The sequence below is a fragment of the Pteropus vampyrus genome, unplaced genomic scaffold (genome assembly GCF_000151845.1).
Source record: "Pteropus vampyrus isolate Shadow unplaced genomic scaffold, Pvam_2.0 Scaffold327, whole genome shotgun sequence".
Classification (NCBI taxonomy): domain Eukaryota; kingdom Metazoa; phylum Chordata; class Mammalia; order Chiroptera; family Pteropodidae; genus Pteropus; species Pteropus vampyrus.
The window spans coordinates 546,143-559,157 of NW_011889108.1; the positions used below are offsets into that span (position 1 = coordinate 546,143).

Sequence of the window (13,015 nt, forward strand, 5' to 3'; positions counted from 1 at the left end):
GTGGCTTTCCAGTTTTCCCAGCACCATTTATTGAAGAGGGTTTCCCTTCTCCACTGTATGTTTTTGGCTTTTTTGTCGAAAATTATATGCCCATATAAATATGGGTTTACTTTTGGACTGTCCATTCTGTTCCACTGGTCTGTGTGTCTGTTTTGCTGCCAATACCATGCCGTTTTGATTACTGTCGCTTTGTAGTATAATTTGAAGTCAGGCAGAGTGATGCCTCGAGCCTCGTCCTTTTTTCTCAGTATGGCTTTGGCAATTTGGGGTCTTTTGCACTTCCATACAAATCTGATGATTTTTTGTTCCATTTCTGTAAAAAATGCCGATGAGATTTTGATGAGGATTGCATTAAATCTGTATAATGCTTTAGATAATAAGATCATTCTAACTCAGTTGAATCTTCCAATCCAAGAACGCGGAATGTCTTTCCATTTTTTGTATCTTCTTCAATTTCTTTTAATAGTCTTGTAGTTTTGATTATATAGGTCCTTCACATGTTTTGTTAAATTTTTCCTAGGTATTTTATTCTTTTTGTTGCAATTGCAAAAGGAATTATTTTTCTACTTCCTTTTATGACCCTTCATTATTAGAGTATAGGAACGTTATGGATTTTTGAACATTGATTTTGTATCCAGAGACTTTACTGTATTTGCTTATTGTTTCTAGGAGTGTTCTTGTGGAGTATTTAGGATTTTCTACATAGAGAATCATGTCATATGCAAATAGTGGCAGTTTGACTTCTTTCTTTTCTATTTGGATGCTTTTTATATCTTTCTCTTGCCTGACCGCACTCGCTAGGACTTTCAATGTTATATTCAATAACAGTGGCAATAGTGGACAGCCTTGCCTTGTTCCTGATCATAGAGAGAAAGTTTTTAGTTTTTCACCATAAGTATAATGTTGGCTGAGGATTTGTCATATATGGCGTTTATTATGTTAAAGTACTTTCCTTCTATACTAATTTTGTTAAGTCTTTTGATCATAAATGAATGCTATATCTTGTCGAAGGTTTTTTCTGCATCTATTAATATGATCGTATGATTCTTATTTTTAAATTTGTTTATGTGGTGTATCACATTAATCGATTTGCATATGTTGAACCATCCCTGTGCTCTGCGATGAAGCCCACTTGATTGTGTGTATAATCATTTTGATATGTTGCTGTATTTGATTTGCTAGTATCTAATTTATGATTTTTGCATCTGTGTTCATGAGATATATTGGTCTGTAGTTTTTCTGTGTGTGTGTTATCCTTACCAGGTTTTGGTATCAGAGTAATATTGGCCTCATAAAATAAGATGGGAACTATTGCCTTTTCTTCAATTTTTTTGGAAGAGTTTGAGGAGAATAGGTATTAAATCTTCTTTGAATGTTTGGTAAAATTCACTGGTGAAGCCATCTGCGCCTGGACTTTTACTTTTAGATAGGTTTTTGATGATTGTTTCAATTTCCATACTGTCGATTGGTCTATTTGGATTTTCAGATGTTCTTGATTCAGTCTAGGAAGATTGTATTTTTCTAAGTACTGGTCCATTTCTTCTAGGTTATTGAATTTGGTGTTATATACTTTTTAATAGTATTCTTGCATGATCCTTTGTATTTCTGTGATGTCAGTCATAATTTCCCTTCTTTCATCCCTGATTTTGTTTATTTGTGTCCTTTCTCTTTTTTTTTAGTGATTCTAGTCAGGGATTTGTCAATTTTATTAACCTTCTCAAAGAACCAGCTCTTTGTTGTATTTATTTTTACTTTCTTTTTTTTTTGTTTTCAATTTCATTTATTTCTGCTCTAATTTTGATTATTTCTTTCCTTCTGCTGACTTTAGGCCTTATTTGTTCTTCCTTTTTTAGTTTTTTTTTTAAGATGAAGTATTAGGTTTTTTATTTGGGCTCATTCTTGTTTTTAGAGAACTTTCCTCTTAAGAGCGCTTTTGCCATGTCCCAAAAGTGTTGATTGGCTGTATTATCATTATCATTTGTTTCTATGTATTTCTTGATCTCTCTTTTTATTTCTTCTGTGACCCGGTTATTCTTCAGTAGCATGTTGTTTAATCTCCATGTATTTGTAGTTCTGCCTGATTTCTTTTTGCAGTTGATCTCTAGTTTCAAAGCATTATGATCAGAGAATATGGTTGTTATGATTTCAACCCTCTTATATTTGTTGAGGCTATCTCTGTTTCCCAGTATGTGGTCGATCTTTGAGAATGTTCCATGTGCACTAGAGAAGAATGCGTAAGCAGCTCTTTTGGGATAGAAGGCTCTATAAATGTCAATTATGTCCAGTTGGTCCAATGTGTCATTTAAGGATGTTACTTCCTTTTTGATTTTCTGTTTGAACGATCTGTCCATTTCTGACAGTGGGGTATTTAATTCCCCTACTATGATACTATGATAGTGTTTTGGTCTGATTCTCCCTTTAATGTTAGTAATTGCTTTACATATTTTGGGGCTCCCTGATCGGGAGCATAGATATTAATGAGTGTTATGTCTTCTTGATGCATGATTCCCTTTATCATTATGAAGTGTCCCTCAGTATCCTTCTTTACCTTTTTTATTTTCAATTCTATTTTGTCTGATATTAGTACTGCTACTCCTGCTTTTCTCTGAATACCATTTGCTTGAAATATCATTTTTCACCCTTTCACTTTGAGCCTATATTTGTCTTTGGAGCTGAGATGTGTCTCCTGGTGGCAGCATATGGTTGGGTTTTGTTTTTGGACCGATTCTGCAACTCTGTGCCTTTTTATTGGTGAGTTCAGTCCAATTACATTTAGGGTGATAAATGAAATATGAGGTCTTCTTACAGCCATTTTATCTTTTGCTCTCTGGTAGCTTGGTGTTTCCATTGTTCCCTTGTCCTTGTGTTTCTTTTTTCTTTATTTTAATTGGCTTTTGTGGGTTTTGCCTCTGGTCTGTCTTTTTTTATGTTTATACTTCATTTCTAAATCTCCTTTGCGTAGTTACCATTATGAATATGAAAAGGATAGTTATATATATACAGTCGTCCATTTTCTTCTGCATGTGCCTTATCTCCATTCTCTTTTGCGAATTCGGATCTTTGAATCTTTCCCTTTTCAATCATTGTTATCTCAACTTGTCCCTACGTATGCTGAATGTTCTTTACTATCTTATTTAAGTTAATAATGCCCTGTTCATAGTAGGGGTTGCACGCCTCTGCTTCTATTTTCCTGATAGTCACCTTACTCCTAATTATGTTTGTTTGTTTTTTTTTTTTTTTTTGTCATTTTGTTTTAGGTGAACTGACATCTTTCAGTATTTCCTGTAGTATGGGCCTCGTAGTGGAGAATTCCCTCAATTTTTATATGACTGGAAAGGTCTTAATTTCTCCTTCCTATCTAAAGGAGAGCTTAGCTGGATACATTATTCTAGGCTGGTAGTTCCTTTCACTTAATAGTTTAAATATTTGATTCCATTTCTTTCTGACTTGTAAGGTCTGCACTGAGAAGTCCAAGGATAATCTAATGGGTTTTTCTTTATAAGTTACCGTCTTCTTTTCCCTGGCTGCCTTGAGAATTCTGTCTTTGTCGTTGATTTTTGATCATTTTAATACAATGTTTCTTGGTGAAGGCCTTTTTGAGTTGAGATAATTAGGTGTTTGTTCTTTTGACTTCTTGAATTCCAAGCTCCAGTTCATTCCTTAGATTAGGGAAATTCTTGTCTACTAATTGTCTAAATATGCTTTCTAGTCCCTGCTCCTTTTCTTCACCTTTGATAATGCCCATCGTTCTTATGTTTCCTCTCCTGATGTTATCAGCCAGTTCTTGTATTTCTCTTTCATTATTTTTCATTTTTCGGTTTCTCTCTTTTTCATTCTGATTTATTTCTAGAGTTCTGTCTTTGATATCACTGACCCTTTCCTCTTTTTGTTTGACTCTATTTCCCAAGCTTGCAATTTCATTTTTGAACTCTTGCAGTGTGTGTGTGTGTGTGTGTGTGTGTGTGTGTGTGTGTGTGTTTTATCTCAAGATCTATACTATTCTTTTTGAGGATTTCAGTCTCCTTGCTTTATTCATCATCTAGGTGTTTTTTCAATTCCTGAAATTTTTGATATGACTCATTTTGGAACTGAGTTTTTTCAGACTTACCATCTTGAATTTTCAGTCATTTAAGTTGCATATTTCTATGTCTGTAAAGTAAGCTTATTTTCTAGAGATTTTTCTCTTTCTTTCTGAGATTCCTTGTCACCTTGGTTGTTTATGGTGTTTAATGGACTATTTCTCCTCCTGGGCATTAAAGGAGGTGTATTCTGATGTTTTTCCAGAAAGAAGATTTATTATATAAAGGTTTCTCTTTAGCCTGTTGCAAAGAAGGTGCTTTTCTTTTGGTTTCTAGTAGGTGGAGTCTAAGCCTCTTGGATCTCTGCTTAATATAAAGCCTGAAGAATGCCTTTTTAATTTTTTTTTGTAGATATTTAACCATGCTCACTATTCGCAGTTTCACTCCCTGCCAGTGTCAGTGAGTCTCAGCAGTGTTTCCTCAGATTCCCCTGGGGCTCCGTGATGATCAGTCAGAGGATATGTCGGGAGGGGCCATCTGGGTTGGGAGTTTGAGGCTAAGGCTCAGCCTCCATTTTGCAACTGGGTGAAAATCCAGCGTTGTTTCTCTGCGGTCCCTTCCTGCTTCTCTGCTTTCTGCGCTGATGACTGGGCCCTTCTGTCGGCAGCGCGGAACTCACAGTACTCCCAGGCAGGGCTGTTCAGGTAACTTGCCGCACCTTTCCCCCTCTCCCTTCTCCTGCAGGGAGCTTCAGAGGCTGCAAGAGGTAGCTTCGGTCTTGGCAGCATGTGCTCAGATTCCCCTGGGGCTCCGCGGTGTTTGTTCTCAGAGGATATGGGGGAGGCGCCGTCTGGGTTGGGAGATGAGGTCTGCAGCTCAGCCTCCGTTTTGCAACCGCGGCTGGTAAAAATCAACTGTTGTTTCTCTGCGGTCCTGTCTCGCTTCTCTACTTTCTGCCCTGATGACTGGGCCCTGATGACTGGGCCCTGCTGCTGGATGCGTGGAACTCACAGCACTTCAATGCAGGGCTGTTCAAGGAAGTCGCCGCACCTTCACCCCTTCTCTCTTCCTGTAGGGAGCGCCAGCGTCTGCGGGAGGCAGCTTCTATGTTTCTCCCAGTTCACCGCCTGACTCCTGGGGTTCTGACCTGTGGTAGCTCTCATGCGCAGATTTCACGCTCAGATGTGCTGGTGTGCAGTTTGGGTGTTTTTTGTTGAGTTTTAGATGTTCAGCTTATTGTTGTTTCAAGGTGAGAGATCTGAGGACATCTTTCATTCTACCATGTTTTTTAAAATCTGGGTCCAATTCTTTATCAGAATTTCTTCTCTGGATGCAGCAGCAGGGATGTGGCACTCCCAGACCCAGCTGTAGCTCTGGGGCACATGTAGAGTCCCCTTGACCCTCCAGGGAACACGTGGGTTGTCTTAGTTTGGTCTCCAGATTCTCCCCCAGGGCTATACATCAACTGTCAGGAAACTTCTGTCCCTGTAGAGAAAATTCACTCATTCCTTCCTCCTTTGCTGCTTTGCTCCTCCTCCCTATGACCAACCTTTCCAAAAAGCTCTCTCTACTGCCCTCAGCGATATACCACCAAGCTGAGATGATAAATATCCTTCACACTCTCATGCACGTGCCCTCATTTCTCCAGTCAGAGCTGTGCTCTTGGAGGAAACATTCCCTCTTATTTCCTTTGTCTAATGCCCCATTCCCCCCATGATACCTAGAATGGAATTTTTAACATTTTAGGAATTCACTAAAGTGAGTTAGCTGATTTTAGTCCTTTTAGAAAATGATTTCAAACAAAGATATCTACTGGGAAAGATAATAACTACTGAATGTTCGGCAGGGTCCCAGGTGGGTGACACTTCTCATTAATACCTGTGATAGTTACACAGGTGGTTACAAGGTGGTGTTGCCTGTTGTTTCTCAGATGATTGTGTGCAGCTGCTATAGAAAGCTAACCCAGGCCTCTCTGTTGGGACAGTTCGCATTCATTCCTTAAATTCAAACTGCTTCCTTTGGTCTGCAGAATGACTGGATTTCATCACCATTGATCTGTGATACACACTCAAGTCTCCATCTACCGGTGCACTGTCCAGAGGCTTAAGTCTTTAGAGCCATGAAGGTGGTGTCTGAATTGGACTCAAGTTACTCTTTTGCGTCATTGACTGTAGCTGCCTCTTCAGCACTGTCACAGCCCGTCCCCACCTCATCCTCTGGAGTAGTGGAATGTTTCTGGCCCTTGGATTCTGGGGAGTTGGTGCTGGGGGATATTGGGAAGGAGCTCTTTCTTTCATAATAAACTTAAGCAAATAGTGGATGAAGTACCTTTGCCATCCTTCTGAAAGCTTTATGGAGAAAAGATGAAATCCTGCAGAATAGGCGCACTGGAGCCAGGCTGGGCAGGAGTTGCCAGCCGTGGTGGGACGAAGTGTAGGCTGGGCTTGTGATCTAGTTTTCATCTGGTCTTCTTGCACTGTGGCTTTGGGAAGAAACAAAGTTCCCTTTGAGGTTCCTGCCTGAGATAGGGAACTTTCATTTCCATTCCACTGCATTTTCCTGGGCAGCCTTTTGTTGAGCTTTGCCTTTCTTACTCTGAAGCCCTTTCCTTCATGGCCCTTTGAACAGAGGGGAACTATGCAAACATGCTTGAAGAGGCCTTGCAGAGCTTGAAAGAGTCTGACCTCTGGCCCACTGCTAGTCTGACAAAGCTGCAGCTTCACACCAAGTGCCTCTTAGAACACTTGCAGTTTGCAGAATTGTTCTACTCCAATTTTTTTTGCATTTTGGGTCTTCTCCATTTCTGATACCCTTCTCTTCTCTGTGCTACAGGGAACTGTTGGAGACCACGTGCCGCCTGGCCAACTTGTTGAAGAGGCATGGAGTCTGTCGAGGGGACCGTGTGGCCATCTACATGCCTGTGTCCCCACTGGCTGTGGCTGCAATGCTGGCCTGTGCCAGGATTGGAGCTGTCCACACGGTCATCTTTGCTGGTTTCAGTGCGGAGTCCTTGGCTGGGAGGATCAATGATGGTAAGCATATGGGTAAGGAGAGGGAGGGAGGAACCCAGAGACCCCTGGTCCTTGTTTCTTGGTGCCTGGCCATCAGGAACTTAATAGTGGAGACAGACTTTAATAAAAGTCACACAGACAAATGACAGACACTACCAGAGACAGGCACATTGCTGAATGAGCATTTATTCTATGACTTGAGATCTGAGTGTGTTGGATTTAACCAGGCAAAGCAGGGAGGAAAGATTCCAGCTGGAGGGAATAGCATAGGTACCAGCTGAGTGGTGGGAGGAGCACAGTGTGTGTGAGGGTCTGGAGAAGACTGACGTGGCTCCAGTGGAGGAGGGAAGAAACAGAGTGAGATAAAGCTGGGGATGTATAGGGAAGGTACCACAGGTCAATAGTTGGAAGTCTTCCATCGTGAAGAATGAGGGGGACCATCTCCAGAGGCCAGGAGTCAGGTATGAGAGCTTGCTATGTATCTTTTAGGCTTTCTGTCTGCAAGTGGGTTAGAATTTCCTGGATAGTGTGCAGAACAATATTATTTCCTTTTTTTAGTGTCAGAGGGCCCAGTGTTTGAATGGTGCCCCATATCTGTCCAAACTGAATCTTGCTCCAATGAGATTCTAGAGGGCCCTTGAGTTGGCTCCCCAAGGAGACTGCCAAGTTCTGGGGGCCATTAGGAGTTCTTTGTGTTTCATAGAAGATTTGCCTATAGGTAGTGAACAGAGTTAAAGGTTGCTGGCCAACCCCTTTAGAAAAGGCTGCTAAGCCTTTCCACTCTGTTTCACCATTTCTCCCTCCACTTCCAAGTGTTGATGCCTTTCCTTTTCTCTCTCTAAACAATGTAGCACTTACTACGTGCCAGGTACTGTTCTAGGCACTTTGCAAAGGTTATCTCCTTCAATTTAACTAACTTAGTCCTTGTTTAATATTGTATGAAATAATGTTCTTACTCTTTCTCCCTTTTTTAAATTACCATTGTAACCATTTTAAAGTATACAATTCACAATGCTGTGCAGCCATTATCACTATCTATTCCAGAATTTTTCATCATCCCAAGTGCATTCCTCATACCCATTAAGCAGACATTCCTTATTTACCCCTCCACCCAGCCCTTGGCAACCCCTAATCTTTCTCTATAGTTTGCCTATTCTGGATGTTTCATATAAATGAACTCATACAATATTTGTGGGCTTTTGTGTTTGGCTTCTTTCACTAAGCATAATATTTTCAAGGTTCATCCACATTGTAGCGTGTTTAGTAATTCATTTTTTATAGCTGAATAATAAATATTTCACTGTATGGAAATACTACATTTTGTTTATCCATGCATCTGTTGATGGACATTTTAGTTGTTTCCGCTCTTTGGCCATAGAGCTGCTGTGAATGTTTGTCTACAAGAACACCTGCTTTCAATTTTTTTTTTTTTTTTTGCTATATACTTAGGGGTGGAATTGCTGATTCAATTAGTAATTCTGTGTTTAACATATTGAAGAACTGCAAAGCTGTTTTCCAAAGGAGCTGCCGTGTTTCATATTCTGACCAGCAATACTTGTTTTTTTCCTTTAAAAAAATAACCATTTTAATGGTTATGAAGTGGTACCTTATTGTGGTTTTGATTTGGATATTTCCTAATGACTAATATCTTTGAGCATCTTTTCATGTGCTTGTTGTCCACTCGTATGTCTTTGAAGAAATGTCTAAAGTTCTTTGCCATTTTTTAATTGGTGGTCTTTTCGTTGTTGAATTGTAAGAGTTCTCTGTATATTCTGGATACTAGACTTTTATAGATATATAATTTGTAGTTATTGTCTTCCATTCTGTGGGTTGTCTTTTCATTTTTTTGATTCTGTCCTTTGGTGCACAAAAGTCTTAAATTGTGATGAAGTCAAATTCATCTATTTTGTTTCATTTGTGCTTTTGGTGTATTTTTAAAGAATCAATGTCATGAAAATTTGTCTCTATGTTTTCTTCTAAGAAATTAAAATTTTTTTTTCAATTAGAGTTGATGTTTAATATTTTATATTAGTTTCAGGTGTATAGCATAGTGGTTAAACATTTATATAATTTACGAAGTAGTCTCTCTGATTAGTCTAGTACCCACCAGGCACTATACATAGTTATTACAATATTTTTGACTATATTCCTCATGCTATATTTTATATCACTGTGACTATTTTGTAACTACCAATTTGTACTCTTCACATTTTTCACCCAGCCCCAAACTCCCTCTCCCATCTGGCAATCGCTAGCTTGTTCTCTGTATCTATGAGTGAGTATCTATGAGTCTGTTTTCATTTTGTTTGTTCATTTATTTGGTTCCTTAGATTCTAATTATAAGTGAAATCATATGATATTTGTCTTTCTCTGTTTGACTTATTTTACTTAGCATAATAATACCCTCTAGGTCCACCCATGTTGTCACAAATGGCAAGATTTCATTATTTTATGCCTGAGTAATATTTCATTGTATATATGTACTACTTCTTTATCCATTCATCTGTTGATGGGCATTTAGGTTGCTTCCATATCTTGGATATTGTAAATAGCACTGCAGTAAACATATGGGTGCATATATCTTTTCAAATTAGTGTTTTGGTTTTCTTTGGATAAATATCCAGAAGTAGAATTGCTGGGTCATAAGATAATTCTATTTTTAATATTTTGAGGATCCTCAAAACTGTTTTCCATAGTGGCCATACCAATTTTCAATCCCACCAACAGTGCATGAGCGTTCCCTTTTCTCTACATCCTTGCCAACACTTGCTACTGTTCTCTGATTTATTGATGATAGCCATTCTGACAGGTGTCAGGTGATATCTCATTGTGGTTTTAGTTTGCATTTCTCTGATGATTAGTAACGTCTAGCATCTTTTCGTACATCTATTGGCTATCTGAATGTCCTCTTGGAAAAATGCCTATTTAGGTCCTTTGCCCATTTTTTAATTGGATTGTTTGTTTTTTAATATATAGTTATCTGAGTTCTCTGTCAATTTTGGGTATTAACCCCCTATCAGATGTGTCATTGGCAAATATCTTCATTCAGTAGGTTGTCTTTTTGTTTTGTTGATAGTTTCCTGTGCTGTGTAAAAATGTTTTAGCTTGATATAGTCCCATTTGTTTATTTTTTCTTTTGGTCCCCTTGCCTAAGGAGATATATCAGAAAAAATACTACTAAGAACAATGTCAGAGAGTATACTGCCTATTATTTTCTTCTAGGAGTTTTTTGGTTTCAGGTCTTATAATTAAGTCCTTAATCCATTTTGAGTTTATTCTTATATGTGGTATAAGAAAATGGTCCAGTTGTATTTTTTTTTGCAAGTATCTGTCCAGTTTTCCCAGCACCACTTATTGAAGAGACTGTCTTTTTCCCATTGTATATTCTTGCTTCCTTTGTTATAGATTAAGCATAGAAGCATGGATTGTTTTCCTGGGCTGTCTGTTTTGTTCCATTGATCTATGTGTCTGTTTTTATGCCATCATGCTGTTTTGATTAATACAACCTTGTAGTATAGTTTGATATCAGGTGGTATGATACCTCCAACTTTGTTGTTCTTTCTCAAGATTACCATGGCTATTCAGGTTTTTTTTTTATGGTTCTATATACATTTTAGGGTTATTTGTTCTAGTTCTGTGAAAAATGCCATTGGTATTTTGATAGAGATTGCGTTGAATCTATAGATTGTTTTGGGTAGTATGGACTTTTTAACAATGTTAATTCTTCCATTTATGGTTCCATTTATTTGCTTCCATTTATTTGTATTCTCTTCAATTTCTTTCTTCGACATCTTATAATTTCCCAAGTACAGGTCTTTTACCTCCTTGGTTAAATTTATTTCTAAGTATTATATTTTTATCGATGTAATTGTAAATGGAATTGATTTCTTAACTTTTCTTTCTGATATTTTATTATTGGTATATAGAAACGTAACCCATTTCTGAATATTAATATTGTATCCTGCTACTTTACTGAATTCATTATCAGTTCTAACAGTTTTTTGGTGGAATCTTTAGAATTTTCTCTATATAGGATCATGTCATGTGCAAATAATGACAATTTTACTTTTTCCTTTCCCATTCAAATGTCCTTTATTTCTTTTGTCTGTTTACTATGGCTAGGACTTCTAATACTATGTTGAATAAAAATAGTGAAAGTAGACATCCTTTTCTTGTTCCTCATCTTAAGGAAAATGCTTTTAGCTTTTCCTCTTTGAGTATGATGTTAGCTGTGGGTTTGTCATATATGACCTTTACTATGTTGAGGTATGTTTCCTCTACTCCCACTTTGCTGAAAGTTTTAATCAGAAATGGAAGCTTTTTCTGCATGTATTGATATGATCATATGATTTGTATCCTTCGGTTTGTTAATGTGGTATATCTCGTTAATTGATTTGTGGATGTTGAACCAACCTTGCGTCTCAGGAATAAATCCACAGTATATGAAATTTTTCATGTACTGCTGAATTCAGGTTTGCTAATATTTTGTCGAGGATTTTTGTATCTATGTTCATCAGGGATATTGGCCTCTAATTTTCTTTTTTGTAATGTCTTCTCTGGTTTTTGGAACCAGGGGAATGGTGGCCTCATAAAATGAGATTGGGAGCCTTCCCTCTTGAATTTTTTGGAATAGTTAAGAAAAATAGGTGTTAATTCTTTGAATGTTTAGTAAAATTCACCTGTGAAACCATCTGTCTTAGGACTTTTGTTTGTTGGGAGTTTTTTGATTACTGATTCAATTTCATTGATGGTAATCGGTTGGTTCAGATTTTCTATATGTACTTGACTCAGTCTTGGAAGATTGTATGTTTCTAGGAATTTATCCATTTTTTCCATATTATCCAATTTGTTGACATATAATGGCTTTCAGGATTTTCTATTAATCCTTTGTGTTTCTGTGCAGTCAGTTTTTTTATATTTCTCTTTCATTTCTGATTTTATTTATTTGGGTCTTCTCTTTTCCTTGAGTCTGGTTAAAGGTTTATCAATTTTGCTTCTCTTTTCAAAAAACTAGCTCGTTGTTTCATTGATCTTTTGTATTGTTTTTGTTTTTTTTTTTAGACTACTTCATTTATTTCCTCTCTGATCTTTATTATTTCCTTCCTGTACTCGTTTTGAGCATTTTTGCTGTTCTTTTTATAGTTCCTTTAGTGGAGAGGTTAGATTGTGTATTTGAGCTTTTTCACATTTCTTGAGGTAGGTCTGTATTGCTATGAATTTCTCCCTTAGGACTCCTTTTGCTCTGTCCCACAGATTTTGACATTATGTTTTCATTTTCATTTGTCTCAAGTTATCTTTTAACATCTTCCTTGATCTCATTGTTAACCCATTCATTGTTTGAGTAGCATGTTATTTAGCCTCCATGTGTTTGCATATTTTTCAGTTTTTTTCTTGTAATTGATTTCAAATATCATCTCATTATGGTGAGAGAAGATGCTTGATATGATTTCAGTCTCCATTAACTTACTGAGACTTGTTTTGTGTCCTAATATGCAGTCTATCTTGGAAAATGTTCCATGTGTACTTGAGAAGAATGTATATACTGCTGCTGTGGGGTGAAACACTCTAAAAATATCAGTTAAATCCATCTGGTCTAGTGTATCATTTAAGGCCACTGTTTTCTTATAGATTTTCTGTCTGTAAGATCTGTCCATTGGTGTTAATGGGGTGTTAAAGTTCTCTGCTATGACTGTATTAACTGTTACTCTCTCCCTTTATGTCAGTCAATATTTACTTTGTATATTGAGGTGCTCCTATATTGGGTACATAAATGTTTACTAGAGTAATATCCTCTTGTTGAATTGATCCCTTTATCATTATATAATGTCCTTCTTTGGCTTTTATTATAGCTTTTATTTTAAAGTCTCTTTTGTCTGATAAAAGTATCGTTACTCTAGCTTTTTTAAAATTTTCATTTGTATGAAATATATTTTTCCATCCCTTTTCTTTCAGGCTCTGTGTATCTTTAAATCTGAACTGATTTGT

At 37.3% G+C, this 13,015-nt stretch overlaps 1 protein-coding gene across 1 annotated transcript in view; it reads left to right on the top strand.

Annotated features, from left to right (window-relative positions):
* ACSS1 (acyl-CoA synthetase short chain family member 1) overlaps positions 1 to 13,015 on the top strand; it is a 55,982-nt gene that overhangs the window by 18,724 nt on the left and 24,243 nt on the right. The window contains exon 3 of the mRNA XM_011378007.2: positions 6,852 to 7,051. Coding sequence (XP_011376309.1) covers positions 6,852 to 7,051 — 200 coding nt within the window. The remainder of the gene's footprint in view (positions 1 to 6,851; positions 7,052 to 13,015) is intronic.